Genomic DNA, 17854 nt, shown 5'->3' with positions numbered 1-17854 from the left:
TGACGGCCCGGAGACAGAGAGTCCACACTTGCTAAGAGCTGCTCGGCTAGCAGGCCTCATAGCACTCAGGTTAGCAGTTCATAGAAGACACCAGGGCACAGAGCTGAGCTTCACCAGGGCGGCTAGTCAGGTTAGCAGAACTAGAGAGTAACCGATGTCCAGAGCTGAGCTTCTCCAGGGCGGCTAGTCAGGTTAGCAGAACTAGAGAGACACCGAGGCTCAGAGCTGAGCTTCTCCAGGGCGGCTAGTCAGGTTAGCAGAACTGGAGAGACACCAAGGCACAGAGCAGAGCCTTTCCAAGAACAAACAGTGAAACGAACAGTCTTTAGAGTAACTGGCAGGACTAACCTTAACAACAGGAGCAAAACAAAGTTTCCAAGGCAAAACGGGGACTGGCATGGATAGGTGAGGAATGATGACGGCCCAGTGCTGAACTGAAGACAGAGGGAGGTTTAAATAGAGAACTAACAGGTGAAACCAGGGTTTGACTAATTAACCAGCAAATGATAACAGGTGTGACTGACTGCTGAGGAGGTGAGGTGAAAAATTGACAGAAAATAACTGATGACTGAAAACAAATAAAATTAAACCTAACTCAAAAAAGATGAAAAAATGAAAATAACAGAAAAACAAAGCCCAACCCAAACTCAACCATGACACTCTGACCAATAAACCTTTCTCCAGAATAAATTACCCTTGCCCATCTGTGCAGCTGCTAATTTTAGATGGGCTTAGTCGGTGTTGATGTTTAAACTTCCGTCACTGTGGAAAGTTATGGTGGTGTTCCATGGTTTCAATCTAGGACAGATGTGAGATTTGGTCATTGCTGGATTTCTGCAATAAAATGACAGTTTGGGTTAGATGTGAAACTTGGGTACAGCTGGATGTTCCAGTGGGGCAGTGATCCCAAACATATGAAATAACTGTCTATGGAATGGACAAAGCAGACTGATGACTTGTTTTACAAGACGTAAAAAGAGGAAGGTCTCTAGTAACAAGTAAATCAGTCGAAATAAGCAACACCAGTGTAATGAATAGACACTGGGGACCCGTTAAGTCAGTCGGACACAAAAGAGTTTTAACAAGTTTATTAAAGGAATGCGTAGCTGGACAGGCAGCAACTGGAGCATAGACTGGGATCACTTCTCGGGATCTGGGAAGTAAGACTGATCCAGCAGAGTGATTACTTAGACTTCACCATGGGACAGATAACTTGGCCGAGGTTTCTGCTATGACAGTGACAAAGACGAATCCAGAATCTAAACAAGAAACTCGGTAACGGACAGCACACTCCTGAGAGGGGTTTCCAGACGGGGCAGAGACAGAAGACAAAGCTGAGGTCTAAGCTTAGAGTCATTAACAAGGGCAGAATAATCCAGACAATGGCAGAGGCAGGCAGGCAGGCTAGGTCAAAAATAGTTCAGATAGGCGCAGTCCAAATACAGAAGCTGACCTGAGAGTCCAACAAGAGCAAAGCAACAGGTGAATATCCAAAAGACAAACTGTTCACAATCTGGCAGGCAAACAGGGTTGCTGGATGGTCTATTCACACGAGGGCTTTTGAGAATCTGGCAGCAACGCACTGACTGAAGCAGGTATATATAGGCAGGAGACCAGGCGCAGCCACATACACAGCTACAGGTCTTGCTGATCAGGCTAATTACAGGTGCAGAGCAGGCAGGCGATGACATCACAATCACTGCAGAAACTGGCAGGCAAAACAGCAGCAGAGGTGCTGATCATTGCAGACCACTCCTGTCAAGAACAGTGGCCAATTGTCCTGATATAATTGTACCAGAGGCTTGTTGATGTCTATAAATACAAAGGTCAAGGTGCACTTTCCAGGAGACATTTAATCAAATTATAGTGGGGTAGATGTATGTTTTTCACCCTGTGTGTTTACTTTTGACCCTTTGTGGATTAGAGAAAATCCGCAAGTTTTGCTCTTAATTCTTGGTTTTTTTAATTCATTGAAATTGTCTCTTGTTTCACATTTCCACTGTGGAATACCGGGTGTGTAAAGGAAAGTTAAAGATTGCTATAACCTTCATTCCCATAAACACCACATGTAAACCCTGACTGGAACCCTATCTACTTAGGTCCATGGGCCAGCTAGTCAACATGTCAGTAACAGCACGATGACAGTTAGCACTGCCAACTCCTCGCACCTTAGCAGGGGACACGTTGTTGAAGATCATCGGGATGAATACAGGAAAGAAGCACTCAGGAAGGGAAAATGTCTCTCCATAGGCATTCAGGTACTCAATGGAACAAATGTAGAAGTTCAGCACATACTTACTTTACAGATTCACAGTTGAAGTTCAGATAAGTTGTCTGTTTGAGCTCTGCCTTCTTTGTATCCTGTAGGTTGATGGGCCAGAAGAGATTCCAGATCCAGAGGACCCCTCCAAGTTCACTTCTGTAGGGGTACAGGTGGAGGATGATCGAGGGTGAGGGTGACTTTTGTAGTGAAATAATCCAAATATTTTTATTTACTTAGACACAAAAATCAATGTGCATTAGCTGTCAATAGAGATGAAGATATTTTTACCCCTTAAAGTTGCCGATATGGCGCAAATGATTTTAACTGTACGTTGTATTTAGAATTTTCCAGATTACAAGCACAAATGCTAAATTCTGCAATGGAGATAATTTGTCAAACATTTAAAGTGATTTACTGATCTGTAATATTAAGTACATTGAGAAAATCATTGTATATAAAAAAACCTATAATGGAGTCCTGAGAGTAGAAATAATAAAATGTAAATGGTTTGGTTTTTTGGATGGTTAGATATCGAAGGCTTCAGCGCTCCAACAGTGTGACAGCAGCTGTACAGGTAAGCTTCTACACATTTGGCTGCATTTTTAATTTCATCAAATTACTGTTCGGTTAAAGCTAGGGTCGGCGATTTTTCCAGGAATTTCCCCAAGTCCCTTTTAATGTATGCGCAAGACTGGCTTACCTTGCTCTTCAGAATGAGAATCAGAATCAAGTTTATTGCCAAGTAGGTTTGCACTTACAAGGATTTGACTTAGTGTTGATGGTGCAGACAAAAGATAATAAAATAGAATATCTATATATATACCTACCTACCTATCTATCTATCTATCTATCTATCTATCTATCTATCTATCTATCTATCTATCTATATATATATATATATATATATATATATATATATATATATATATATATATATATATATATATATATATATATATACCATATAGCGGATGGGAAGAAACTGTTCTTGTGGCGCTAGGTTTTGGTCCTGATGGACCACAGCCTCCTGCCAGAAGGAAGTGTCTGAAATACTCTGTGACTGGGGTGCGAGGGATCAGCCACAATCTTCCCTGCATGCCTCAGAGTCCTGGAGGCGTACAGGTCCTGGAGAGATGGAAGATTGCAGCCAATTACCTTCTCTGCAGACCGAATTACATGCTGCAGTCTGCTCTTGTTCTTGGCGGTGATCGAGGAGGTGAGGATGGACTCAATGATGGAGGAGTAGAACTGCACCATCATAGTCCTTGGCAGGTTGAATTGCTTCTGCTGCCGCAGGAAGTACATCCTCTGCTGGTCTTTCTTGGTGAGGGAGATGATGTTCAGCTCCCAATTTAGGTCCAGGGAGATGATAGTTCCCAGGAAGCGGAAAGACTCCACAGTGTCAATTGTGGAGTCATAAAGTGTGATGGGGGTAGCTGGGGCTGAGTTCTTCCTTAAGTGCACAACCATCTCCACTGTTTTTACAGTATTGAGCTCCAGGTTGTTCTCCCTGCACCAGGTCGCCAGATGGTCAGCCTCCCACCTGTAGGCGGACTTGTCACTATCAGAGATAAGTCCGATTAGAGTGGTGTCGCCGCAAACTTCAGGAGCTTGACAGACAGATGACTGGAGCTGCAGCTGTTGGTGTACAGGTAGAAGAGCAGAGGAGAAAGAACACAGCCCTGGGGGGAACCAGTGCTGATGAGCTATGAGTCAGAGACATGTTTTCCCAGCTTCACGTGCTGCTTCCTGTCAGACAGGAAGTCTGTGATCCACCTGCAGGTGGAGTCAGGCACATTGAGCTAGAAGAGCTTCTCCTGAAGCAGAGCTGGGATGATTGTGTTTAAGGCAGAGCTGAAATCCACCAACAGGATCCTGCCGTAAGTTCCTGCAGAGTCCAGGTGCTGGAGGATGTAGTGAAGGGCCAAGTTGACAGCGTCGTCTGCAGACCTGTTGGCTCTGTAGGCAAACTGTAGGGGGTCCAGGAGGGGATCAGTGATTTCTTTTAAGTGTGAAAGCACAAGGCGCTCAAAGGACTTCATAACCACAGAGGTCAGAGCGACGGGTCTAAAGTCATTAAGCCCTGTGGTCCTTGGCTTCTTGGGAACAGGGATGATAGTGGAGGATTTGATGCAGGCTGGCACATGACATGTCTCCAGTGAGCTGTTAAAAATGTCTGTGAACACTGGAGACAGCTGATCAGCACAGTGCTTCAGGCTGGATGGAGAGACAGTTCTGTCTTTTGAAGAGTTTGTTAACATCTCTCTTGTGTATGGAAAGAGTTGTCACTGAGGTGGAGGTAGAGGTGATCTGTTGGGTGGTGTCGTGGGGGGTGAATGCAGGACTGTCCCTTTGACTATCAAAACGACAGTAGAAGTTGTTCAGGTCGTTGGTTAAGTGTTGGTCGCTCATGGAGTGGGGGGCTTTAGGCTTGTAGTTAGTTATCTGCCTAAGCCCTTTCCAGACAGAAGCAGAGTTGTTCGCTGAAAACTGGTTTTGCAGCTTCTCAGAATACAGTCGTTTAGCCTCTTCCACTGCCTTGCTAAACTTGTATTTTGCATCTCTGAATCTGCATTTGTTCCCACTCCTAAAGGCCTCTTCTTTCTCCCACCTTAGCCTTCTGAGTTTGGCTGTGAACCAGGGTTTATCATTATTGTAACTCACCTTGGTTCGTGATGGAACACAGTAGTCCTCACAAAAGCTGATGTATGATGTCATAGCCTCTGTGAATTCATCCAGACTGTTGGTACCAGTCCTGAAGACATCCCAGTCAGTATAATCCAAACACACCTGAAGATCCTCCACAGCCTCACTGGTCCACATTTTTGATGTCCTCACTACAGGTTTGCAGAGCTTTAATTTCTGCCTGTAAGCAGGAATCAGGTGAACCATGACGTGGTCAGACTGGCCCAGTACAGCACGGGGGACGGCGTGATAAGCATCTTTGACTGTGGTGTAACGGTGCTCCAGAATGTTCTCCTCTCTGGTCGGGCATTTAATAAACTGTCTATATTTAGGAAGTTCATGAGTGAGATTTCCTTTGTTAAAGTAACCGAGGACAATAACTAAGGAGTCCAGATTACTCTGCTCCACACTCAGTATCTGGTGTGCGAGTGTGCGCCGTGCACCCTGCACGTTTGCATGCGGCGCGATGTAAACACCGACCAGTATGAATGAAGCAAACTCGCGGGGTGAGTAAAAAGGCTTACAGTTTATGATGAAGGATTCCAGGTCAGGAGAACAGTGCTGCTGGATCACTGCCACATCGTTGCACCAGCAGCTGTTGATGTAAAAACAGATCCCTCCACCTTTCGCTTTACCGGAGAGTTCTGATTCTCGGTCCGCTCTATGAAGTTGGAAGCTGGCCAGCTGCAGCGCGGAGTCTGGGATTAATCCACACAGCCATGTCTCCGTGAAGCAAAAAAAAACAGCATATGAAGAGAAGTCTCTGTTTTTCCCCAGCATCAGTTGTAGTTTGTGCAGTTTGTCGGGCAGGGAACGCACGTTGGACAGGATTATGCCCAGTAGCGTTGAGCGGAGTCCGCGCTGGTGCACTGGTGCGTCTTTGCCAGCGTTTCGCTGCATGAGCAAAGGTGAACGCACCTTTGACCAGAAAGTCCAGAATTTCCACCGTAGGGAGAAGAAAAGTGGGGAATCAATCCTCTGGTGATGTTGCTCTGATGTTCATGAGTTCTTCTCTGGTGAAAGAGCTCTGGGTTTCATCGCAAAAAACAGAGTTAAATAGTGAAACAAAGCAAAAAAAGTGCGCACCAACACACCGTGGCTGCCGTCCGCAGCGCCATCTCAGCGTAAACTCTTCAGGGGGATTGCATCTCAAACATCTCCCAAATCCACTCTGGTCTTATTACTTTCTACTGAGGCCTTCTTCTTCTTTTCATACACATGAATATGGTTTTTATCATGCAACTCTCAGCCATGTTCAAAATCTATGGTGAGGGCAATGGAACTACAATGAACGGCTAACCACTGAGCTAACCACTAACCAGGCATAGAAGCTCCATGGAGCAGCCCCTGGTTCTGCTGGACAACCAGGGCCCAGCAGAACCAGGGGCTGTTCCATGGAGCTTCTTTGCCAAGGAACAGAGCACCCTGGATACGCATGGACCTCCGTGGAGCAGCCCAGGGGACCTCCAGGACCACCACGGATGTCCAGAGAACCAGGGGGGAACCATGGAGCTTCTTTGCCCAGGAACAGAGCACAGTGGGCCCGCATGGACCTCCATGGAGCAGCCCAGGGGACCTCCAGGACCACCACGAATGTCCAGACAACCAGGGGGGAACCATGGAGCTTCTTTGCCCAGGAACAGAGCACCCTGGGCTGCATGGACCTCCATGGAGCAGCCCAGGGGACCTCCAGAGAACCAGGGTAAACATGGAGCATCTCTACCCAGGAGCAGAGCTCCCTTTCCCCGCATGGAGGAGGGCTAAGCAGCCCTTGGATCTCCAGAGAACCAGGGGACACATGGAGCATCTCTACCCAGGAGCAGAGCTCCCTTTCCCCGCATGGAGGTGGGCTGAGCAGACCCTAACTGGATTCGGTTGAGGTCATGCTGCAGAGTAACACATATGACTTTGCAAAGCGTTGAAGAAACAAAACCTCAACTTACAATTCTATTTCACCAGGGGGGAAACATAGAGATTCTCCACCCAGGAACGGAGCACCCTAGCCGGGCATCAACTTCCATGGGTTCTGCTGAAACACCAGGGCTCAGCAGAACCAGGGGCATCCATGGATCTTTTTTACCCAGGAACAAAGCACTCTGGGCCTGCATGCAGGTGGGCTGACATCCCCTTTGGACCTCCGGAGAACCAGGGGACACATGCAGATTCTCAACCCGGCAACGGAGCTTCCTTGCCCCGCATGCAGGAGGGCTGAGCAGCCCATGGACCTCCAGAGAACCAGGTGAGACATGGAGCATCTCAACCCAGGAGCAGAGCTCCCTTTCCCCACATGGAGGTGGGCTGAGCAGCCCATGGACCTCCAGAGAACCAGGGGAACCATGCAGCTTCTCCACCCAGGAATGGAGCACCCTAGCTGGGCATCAACTTCCATGGTGCAGCCCATGGACCACCAGTACATATTAAACACTAATAATACACCCATTCTTCCAAAATGTGACCATTGGTTAGTCCCAAATGGATACCCACCAACCCCAATGGGCCTCCAGTTTTCCAGTAAACTCCCATAACAGCCAGTACCCCAAGTATCAAAAGTGTTACAGAGAGTGATATAACCTGAAAATTCAAAAGTAAGGCAAGACTGCCATCCGGTGGTACTTTTGTAGAATGCAGTTCATCCCAAATGGACAAACCCACTCCCTAACCGCCCATTCAAATTAATACCCAAATGTCAAGATCAGCTCTTCCTGACATTTGGGACCAATTCCTAACATGTCAGCGAAAAATACATGGGACATTTGGGATGCCAGGAGGGAATCCCAAAACCTAGCTTCTAACCTAACTGGATACATAAACACTGGAACTGCGCATGCACAGCCAGCAAGTGGAAACTTTGAAGGAACGAGTACGGACATTTGTGTTACGTGAGCGCGTCAGAATGATTGGCATTTGGGACAACTAATAGATATGGTGATACCCGGAACTTGAGGGACAGAGGAGAATGAAGGCAGGAATAAAACTCTGTCAAATCCATGCTCTTTGGACCTAGGGGCATAGATTGGTTAGGGTTTTTTACAAGCCTGCAGCTCCCACAGAAACCAAATTTTAACATCATTTTTGTAAATACATAATGTATTTACTACTTTCAGGATAAAACTGCCATTTTACCCAGTATTAAAAAAGTGTTTCTGAACAGGAATACCAACAACAGCTTTAATTCATACAAAAGGACTTTTATTAAATAGTGGTTATTAAATACTGCTGACAGTATTATATTGAAGCCATGATTTCATAAAATTAGACTGAGGCTATACTGCAGCACAATTTATTAAACGTTATGTTCAAAGGTCCAAATACAATTTCTGGATAAGGTTGTTGGTCCGAAAGAACTAGGGCTGAACAAATGTTGTTGCGTAAGTTTGCTTAAAACTTTAAAGGAAAGCTAGCAACACTTTATGCCTGCCAGCTTTTGTAATTTCTAAAAGTAAAATGCAAACAGCTCAAACAGCAAACAGCTCATTCTTAAATTCCAATTTGTTATTTCTCAAATTCTGTTTTCATTTTCATTCCATGGATTTCAAAGCAAACAGATTCCCTAATCTTAAAAAGTATTTCATTTTATGGTTAATGTGATCAGTTTCAACAGTTTAATTGGAAATATACCCAAATGTATTGGTTATAAACAGATAGAAATAGCTGTTAAGTTGTCTCTATGTATAATTGTTCAAGAATAGTAACAAGTTTGCTATCAAACAACACTTTTCATATAATAAAGATTCTTCAGTTAACTTATATTCCATACTATTAGTGTAAAATGATCCACAATAGTTGTGTAAATACGTTCTAACTTGTGCACCAATAACGATGATCAGAAAAGTTTTTTACAGTAACTGACAATTTGTTCCTTCTGAGCTGCTCTTTGCTTCACCATGGGGCTACCTTGGTTATCCAAAGGTAGCCCCATAGGTAACCCTCATTAACCCGTTGGTTTATCTGGTCTGTAACCTTACCTGAAGTGCCTTGTGTGTTCTGTTCATGAAAGTTACTTACCTTTATGATGGTGCTGTGCTAAACTGTTGGTCGGTCCTCGACAACCTCAAAACATGACAGATATGTTTGTTGTGCAATTATACACTGTTTAAAGTTACTTAATGTTTATTAAATAACTTGCTGTCTGTTAAGTATAGGGTAGTTCATTGTTATTGTTTTGATGCGGCTGTTTCGCGCATGCGCGCCGGGCTGGTAGGCAAAAGGCGAACACAATGGCGGACGCAAACAGAGAAACTGATGAGTTCTTCACGTATTTTTCTTCTTTAGATAATGTATCACAAGATCGTTTTAAGAGTAAGTTGATGGTTGATGGTGTCAGATTGCCAGATCCACACAGCAAAACCCTGAAGGGATGGAGCGAGTCTGTGAAATGCTGGCCAAATGTTCCGTACTGCGACATACAGCTGCCTTATAAACACGGCAGGCCAGTACACACGAGAGAGCACGAAAGCCCCTGAAACCACTGGATGGGTACAGTTATTTTATATCAGGAAAAAGGCTCCAGCAACTTACGCGACACCATGAGGGATTAAGCGGTCAGAAAATGGATGGATGGATGTTGTTCACACATGTTTGTGCAACAGCACAAAGCGGCGTCAGACACAGGCCGCGTCTCAGCAGAGAGGAAGACCCGCCTGGTAGGTTAAAAAAAAACATTTTTCACTACGGATTATTTAGGTGTTTTTGTCTTATTAAAATGGGTGGCGGTGTCGGCGACATTGCAGCGTAAACACAGAAGTACTAGCGCCTGTGAACAGGGGCGTAATAGCAGCAGCAGCTATTAAATACTATTTTGCTTAAGTTAAAGTTAAGTTCTAAAGTTAAGTTTAGTTCTTTAAGTTTAACTTAAAGAAGGTAAATTGGGGTTAAATTAGCTTGACTAATTCAGAACATTTGACATGTGTTTCAACCCATTCACAATGCAAATCCTGAGTGACACAAAACATTATTTGAGGAAATAACATTTTGAGGAAATATTTGCTCATTAAAATCATTCCCTTTAGGATTGCTTGCCTTTGTTTATGTGAGTCTACCTCCAGGTGCTAGGGGTCGCTGTAGCCATTAGTCACTAAATCAGTTAATGTCTAAAGTTATCAATATTGCCTTTAAACCGACATTAATATTCAATATTAATGCAGGAATAAGGCTCATAGCTCTGTTGGCCGACGGGCGGAGGGAAACAACAATGCTTTAAAAAAAGCTCCTTTAAATGTCTGGAACCGGATGATAACAGAAGCTAATAGCATTTTGGCTAGCAGGTTTTTGGCATTAACTTTAAAGACTTTAGCTTTATTTTTAGTCATTATGAGTGGGCCGGATAACGTAAACATTAATGTCCCATCAATTTATGAAACCCTTGTTTTAAAGCAACCATGTGTTTCCCAATAAACCTTTTAACTTCTCCCTCTGGTTTCTCTGCCCAAACCTATTGGCGCCTCATGTGATTTCTGTCCACTTTGGCCATCCAAGGAAGTAGCACTGAAAAGCAGGGGAAATCTTGGTTCCTTCAGCAGCGGGCTAGTGGCTTAGCAGCTCTGTAGCCTAGCGACATGCGGTCAGGATCGGAGGCCTGATGTCCTCCAGACACCCCGACCCGATCATGGTTTCAGCAGGTTCTCCTTAGCATTCAAAAGCGGGCCATTTGTCGGTTTTTCAGCTCCGTTTAGGGTTCGCTTCCCTGTAAAGGCTGACAAAAATAAACACAGCTGTTTTTGGTGTGGCAGGATTTCTTCCTCCTGCTCCTCACGCTGAGGTTAAGACAGCAGACTTAACTCTGATTTGCCCGGACATGTCCCCCACGTGACAAGAGATTTCTCCCAGGTGCTGGATGGTGCATCCTTTAGGCCCGGCCAGGGCCCATGGTTGTTCAGGCCTTTTCCTTTGTCTCAGCAGTGAGGAAGGTGCAGAAGGGGCGTCAGCCCTGGACTACTCCAGGGAGATGTGGTCTGGGCAGCTTGGAGTCTTAAGTGAGGGGCTTTTGTCTGTGGAAGGAAAGTTGTATAGTAGCAGGGGACCCCTGCTGAGGGGAGGGCCGTCCCAGCTGACTCTCTCTCCTTTGTGGCTGTATGGTCAGAATTCAATCTGACCTGAAATATTCATCATGGCGTTAATATGGCACAACAATGTTCAAGCAACACATCACCTAAAACACACCTAGCTGTATCATGTATTTCTAAATGACTGCCTCATACTTTACATACGTCTGTAAAGGTGTATCTTGCTCTGCTCAGGATCTCTGAGGGAAGAGTTTAGAGAAATGGTAGGCTATCTCTAGCTTGTTACTCTGTTGACGGACTCTAATTAATAATTTGAATAAGAGCATGTTCTCTATGCTGTTCTAACAGAACATACCAAGAGAGCTGTTTTTGTAAGCTCGCCACAACTTGTCACTGGGATTTCTGCCTATTCTTCAAGGCCAAACTGCTCCAGCTCCTTCATGTTAGATGGTTTTCATGTGTGAACAGAGATCTCCTAGTCAAACCACAATTACTCAGTTGGATTGGACACTTAAAATATTTCCCTTTAAACCACATGATTTTTGCTTTAGTTGTATGTTTCCGTTCATTGTCCTGCTGGAAGGTGAACCTCCATCCCAATCTCAAATCACCAGCAGAAGTACACAGGTTTTCCTCAAGAACATATTGTATGTAGCACCATCCATCTTTCCCTCAATTCAGACCAGTTTTCTAGTCTCTGCTGCTGAAAAACATCCCCACAGCATGATGCTGCCATCACCTTGTTTCACTGTTGGGATGGTGTTCTTGGGATGATGGGATGTATTGGGTTTATGCCAAACATAACATTTTCCTCAAGGCCTGAAAGCTCAATTTTACTCTCATCTGACCAGAGCACCTTCATCCATACATTTGGATAGTCACCCACAATCTTTTGGCAAACTCAAAATATGTCTTCTTATTTTTAACACTAAGTAATGGCTTTTTCTTCCATGAAATCCAACTCTGTGGAGCATACAGCTTGTTATGGAAAGATCCTCCAGTCTCTGCTGTAGAGCTCTGCACCTGTTTTTTATACTGAGAGATCATGTGACACTTAGATTACACACAGGTGGACTTCATTTCACCAATTATGTAACTTTTGAAGGGTATAATTCCACTACAATGTTTTAGTGGCTTCACAGCAAAAGAAGTGGATACATATCCATATGCAAATTCTATAATTTTTTTTAATTTATTTTTTATTTTACTTCAACTACTTTGTGCATATTCATCACACAAGATGAGATTAAAAACATTTAAATTACAGGTTGTAATGTAAACAATAGGCAAATGCCAATGGGTGTTAAATATTTTCACAAGGCATTATTTGTTTTATGAATCCAGAGCAGGTCTAGACCAGTCACGTGCATACACTTTAATTAAATTTCCTTTGACTGTATGGATCCCTTGAGAAAGAAAAGACAGTCAGCTCATATGTGGCTCAGGTACAGGAATGAGTTTTCCAGTACATCAGAGAGGTATTGCAAAGCTGTGTTGGCTAAAATGCAGAAAATCTAATTGATCTTGACATACGGCATGAGAGAATGAGAAATAATATTAAAGTCTAAAACCGTAGTGAAGCAAATATGCAGTGTTAATGTATGGTATTTGCAAAATTGTCAAATTCACACAACCACATATTCAGTTCATTCTTGGCTACTTATTGTTTCTAAATCCAGGCAGATCTAGACCTGCCAGACCTCCTAGATACTCCTCTAGACGTTCCACATCCTCACAGAGGACGCCTATCATCCTGTGGCATCTCTCGGAAGTATTCCCGTGATGCTGCCACATCCACCGTCAGCATTCAGGGCTCAGGGAACCATTACCATGCCTGCACCTCAGACGACTATGAAGATGTTGGTTTTGACCCATCCATCCTCCCCCCACCAGACCCCTGGATAGATACTGTTACTGATGACCCGCTTGATTCAGACTTCAATGGCTCTTCTATTCTGGAGGTATGTGGGCATTTCATTTCCCTGTATTTTGCTTTATTTTCGAGTGTGAAACATTTGATAAAATAAAATGTTAGTGTAAATATTTTTCTGTTCTTAATTTAAAATTTCTGTTTAGTTTCTAGATTCATAGAGCACCAATTCACAATGTCTGAAGGCACAATAAAATCATACAAACAGATTCCAAGTCAACCACTCCCATTCCAACTTATTCTAGATATTAAACGATGCAGTCAAGTTCAGTTTATTGTTGAAATTGATTAAAAAGTTTTTGTGCCCCTTTGAAGACTGAAAAAATGCCAACCCCCCCCCCCCCCATCCCAATAGAATGGGTCAGCGTTTTACCTTTAATTTTTTCCCCTCTTAATACATTGAAGACATCGCTTTGAAGATTACCCAAAATCCCTTTTACAACAATACAATTTTTTATAAAAATTTATATAACAGTTTCTACCAGTTAAAAAATTTCAATATTGACACATTTGCTTAACTGTTTAATATTAATTTTTTTAGAGTTTAATGTCAATATTAAAGGTTTTTAGCCTGATCTTAAAGCATGACAATAAAAATTCATAAAAACAAAAGTTACGTTGTCAGGGACCAAGTAGTAAAGCTTAAAGAAACGTGTTTAATTAAAAAAGACAATTTTATTTACCCCCAAAAATATGAAAAATTATTACCAAATCCAAAACATGAACAGGTAAGCCAATAAAAGAGGTCAACTTAATAAACTAGATAGAAAATCATAACTAACCAAACGGACCTGCTGAACTTTTTCTTTATTGGCGGATTGCAAACAATTTCAAGGTACATGCCGTCACCTACTATACAAGAGCATGTAACTTCACGACCTCCACAAACTAATTTCTATTTTTTAGTTTATTATCATGCAATTATATGAGTAATGTTTTTCTAATATTATAAATATCTTCTTCGTCCTCTTCTGTACCTAATATTCCTTTCCGGTTTTAGTTCTGGTTTATGTTATTATTTTTAGTTTTCCTCCTCTCTCCTGTTTTTGATTGTCTGGTTGTTTTGAGTTCTGTCCTGTTGGTGTCTGTTTGGTCTTATTTTTTACCTTAGGGTTTTTGTCCATCAGTCAGTGTGCTCCTTTTATCACTTCCACCTGTTGTTATTAATTAGTCCCGCCCTGCTCCCCTGTTCCGTCACCTATTTAAGCCCACTTTAGTTGTTTGTCTGTTGCCAGAATGTCTTGTGTAGTTCCTTCCCGTCAGCTTGCGGTAAGCACATCCTAACCTCTGTTATTTTACCTGCCCGTCTGCTAATCCGTGTCTGATTTGTTCTTTGCCCTCCTGTTTTTTGAGTCAGTTTGGCTAATGTCTGGACCTGTTTGTATCCCGTATGTTTCCCTTTTTGCCTCCTGGATTTTGTTATTAAACCCCTTTTTCAACACTCAGCTCCGTGTCTGGCTCACATTTGGGTTCTATCTCCACGATTCATTACATTACATTCTGGCCATACCATGAACCCAGAGCCGACACGTTTTCTCCGTTCTGGAGCAGCTGTGCTCACTCAAACCGGCGCTTCACTCACCTCCCACGCTCAAAGCAGTTGTTCGCCGGACTTCCCCTGTCAGTCCACCTCGCCGCCATTCATCCCGGATCCGGACTTTTTTTTGGAAGTCGATGCAGAGGTGATTTGGGAGCTCCGTCCCGACTTGTTCCCGGTGTCGGTCCCGTTTCCTTCTCCTGGCGTTGAGGCGCATGAATCACCGCTGGCGTTGGCACTCCCGTCTCCTCAAGAGGAATCGGCATCCCCGCTGGGTCCGCCGTCCCGTCGCCGGAGGAGGAGACGGCGGCTTATTGACCAGGCCTCCAGCTGTTCTGAGGAGCGGTCAGCCGGGCCAGTTCAGCCCAAGCCTCTGCCGACCGCCCCTCTGGCTTCTTCAGCCGCTTCCTGTCCAGCGGACCGGAGTCATCCACTTCCCTATCCTGATCTGCCCACAGCTCCCTCTAGTGACGCTGTAGAAGCCGACCATAAAGCCCTGGAGAATAAAATAAGGACGTTTGCCCCCATTATTAAACGCCTCAGAGAGGCTCTCCTTAGTCATTATTCAGAGGAGCTGGAGAAAAAATTAAAGGAGGTTGAGGGACATTATAGGTCAGCCCTCCAGGCTTTCTACAGCCGACCTAAACCAGTCCCAGAGGGTCCGGCCGATGCCTTGGTTCCCGAGTCTGTCCCCGAGGGTCCGGCCGATACCTCGCCTCCTGAGTCTGTCCCCGAGGGTCTGGCCGACGCCTCGGCTCCTGAGTCCGTCCCCGCGGGTTTGGCCGACACCTCGGCTCCTGAGTCTGTCCCCGAGAGTCTGGCCGATGCCTCGCCTCCTGAGTCTGTCCCCGAGGGTCTGGCCGACGCCTCGGCTCCTGAGTCTGTCCCTGAGGATCCGGCTGACGCCTCGGCTCCCGTGAAGCCCAACGAGAGGGTCCAGGAGGACCTGCCTCTTCTGACCTGCGACGTGGGAACCCAGAGGGGTCCGTCACTGACGTGCAACGCGGGAACCCAGAGGGGTCCGTCACTGATGTGCAACGAGGGAACCCAGAGGGGTCCGTCACTGACGTGCAACGTGGGAACCCAGGGGGGTCCGTCACAGACGTCCGACGTGGGAACTCAGAGGGGTCCGTCGCAGACGTCCGACGTGGGAACCCAGAGGGGTTTGTCGCAGACGTCCGACGTGGGAACCCAGAGGGGTCCGTCGCAGATGTGTGATGTGGCAGCACAGTGGGGTCCATCGCTGAACTGTGATGCGGGGACTCAGGTGGATCCTTCGTTCTTCGGACACCCCGAGCCTCCGAAGAGGATGCAACAACTGTGGTTCCCTGGAGACTTTGAGTCTCTCGATGTCGTGTTTAAGCCCAGACCCCTTATTGCCCTCATGGACAGCCTACTCTGGGAGAGACTTTATTGGATGTCTCTTTCTGAGACCCTCCAGGAGTTGATCCTGAGACTCCTGGTGGCTAAGGGTCTGACTTTGGCTCCTGAAGCCTGTAGCCCGGGGCCTCCTGAAACCTGTAGCCCGGGGTCTCCTGAAGCCTGCAGCCCGGGGTCTCCTGAAGCCTGCAGCCCGGGGTCTCCTGAAGCCTGCAGCCCTGTGGCCTCTATAGTCTGTAGCCCTGTGGCCTCTGTAGTCTGTAGCCCTGTGGCCTCTATAGTCTGTAGCCCTGTGGCCTCTGTAGTCTGTAGCCCTGTGGCCTCTGTAGTCTGTAGCCCTGTGGTCTCTGTAGTCTGTAGCCCTGTGGCCTCTGTAGTCTGTAGCCCTGTGGCCTCTGTAGTCTGTAGCCCTGTGGCCTCTGTAGTCTGTAGCCCTGTGGCCTCTGTAGTCTGTAGTCCTGTGGCCTCTGTAGTCTGTAGTCCTGTGGCCTCTTTAGCAGCCTGTAGCCAGGCTCCCACCTTAGCAGCCTGTAGCCAGGCTCCCACCTTAGCAGCCTGTAGCCAGGCTCCCACCTTAGCAGCCTGTAGCCAGGCTCCCACCTTAGCAGCCTGTAGCCAGGCTCCCACCTTAACAGCCTGTAGCCAGGCTCCCACCTTAGCAGCCTGTTGCCAGGCTCCCACCTTAGCAGCCTGTAGCTAGGCTCCCACCTTAGCTGCCTGTTGCCAGGCATCCCCTTCAGTCGCCTGTAGCCAGGTATCTCCTTCAGTCGCCTGTAGCCAGGTATCTCCTTCAGTCGCCTGTAGCCAGGCATCCCCTTCAGTCGCCTGTAGCCAGGCATCCCCTTCAGTCGCCTGTAGCCAGGTTCCCCCTTCAGTCGCCTGTAGCCAGGCTCCTTCTTTAGTCGCCTGTAGCCAGGCTCCCTCTTCAGTCGCCTGTAGCCAGGCTCTTTCTTTTGTCGCCTGTAACCAGGCGCTGCCGCCTGTAGCCGTTAACAAGGCGCCGCCGCCTGTAGTCGTTAACAAGACGCCGCCGCCTGTAGCCGTTAACCAGGCGTCGCCGCCTGTAGTCGTTAACCAGGCGTCGCCGCCTGTAGTCGTTAACCAGGCGTCGCCGCCTGTAGTTGTTAACCAGGCGCCGCCGCTTGTAGCCATTAACCAGGCGCCGCCGCCTGTAGCCACTAACCAGGCGCCGCCTCCCGTAGTCTTTAGTCCGGCGCCTCCTTTAGCCTGTAGTCCGGCGTCTCCTTTAGCCTGTAGTCCGGTACCTCCTGTAGCCTGTAGTCCGGCGCCTCCTTTAGCCTGTAGTCCGGCGCCCTCCTCAGCCTGTAGTCCGGCGCCCTCCTTAGCCTGTAGTCCGGCGCCCTCCTTAGCCTGTAGTCCGGCGCCCTCCTTAGCCTGTAGTCCGGCGCCCTCCTTAGCCTGTAGTCCGGCTCCCTCCTTAGCCTGTAGTCCGGCGCCCTCCTTAGCCTGTAGTCCGGCGCCTTCCGTATCCTGTAGTCTGGCGCCTTCTGCAACCTGTAGTCTGGCGCCTTCCGTACCCTGTGGTCCGGCGCCAGGTTCTGTTTTCTCCCCGCCAATGGTCTCTGAGGGTCCCGCCGCGCCGCCGGCCCCCGAGATTCCTGCTCCGCCGCCGGCCTCCTGTCGCCATGTTCCGCCAACGGCCTCCGGAGATCCTGTCTCGCCAGGGCCGCCCGCCGGACAACCTGTCTCACCGGGGCCGTCCGCCAGAGAACCTGTCACGTCTGGTCCGTCCGCCGGGACGACCGCCGGAGAACCTGTCACGTCTGGGCCGTCCGCCGGGACGTCCGCCGGAGAACCTGTCACGTCTGGGCCGTCCGCCGGAGAACCTGTCACGTCTGGGCCGTCCGCCGGGACGTCCGCCGGAGAACCTGTCACGTCTGGGCCGTCCTCCGGGACGTCCGCCGGAGAACCTGTCACGTCTGGGCCGTCCACCGGGACGACCGCCGGAGAACCTGTCATGCCGGGGCCGTCCTCCGGGAAGTCCATCAGACTCTTGTTTTTTGCTGAGAGACTGTTAGTTATGATCCGCCCTTTGT

At 47.0% G+C, this 17854-nt stretch overlaps 1 protein-coding gene across 5 annotated transcripts in view; it reads left to right on the top strand.

Moving 5' to 3' along the window:
* The window catches only part of dlgap1a (discs, large (Drosophila) homolog-associated protein 1a), a 290495-nt gene that overhangs the window by 249082 nt on the left and 23559 nt on the right, over positions 1-17854 (top strand). For all 5 annotated transcript variants that reach the window (XR_001164996.3, XM_021309085.2, XM_012849744.3 and 2 more), the window contains 4 exons: positions 2100-2258; positions 2368-2450; positions 2792-2837; positions 12630-12911. Coding sequence is in view for 4 of the 5 variants with exons in the window: in XM_021309085.2 (XP_021164760.1) it covers positions 2100-2258; positions 2368-2450; positions 2792-2837; positions 12630-12911 (570 nt within the window). In the remaining variant the exon portion in view is untranslated. The remainder of the gene's footprint in view (positions 1-2099; positions 2259-2367; positions 2451-2791; positions 2838-12629; positions 12912-17854) is intronic.

Source organism: Fundulus heteroclitus, chromosome 6 (assembly GCF_011125445.2).
Source record: "Fundulus heteroclitus isolate FHET01 chromosome 6, MU-UCD_Fhet_4.1, whole genome shotgun sequence".
Classification (NCBI taxonomy): Eukaryota; Metazoa; Chordata; class Actinopteri; order Cyprinodontiformes; family Fundulidae; genus Fundulus; species Fundulus heteroclitus.
This window is presented reverse-complemented; position numbering and strand designations above follow the sequence as displayed.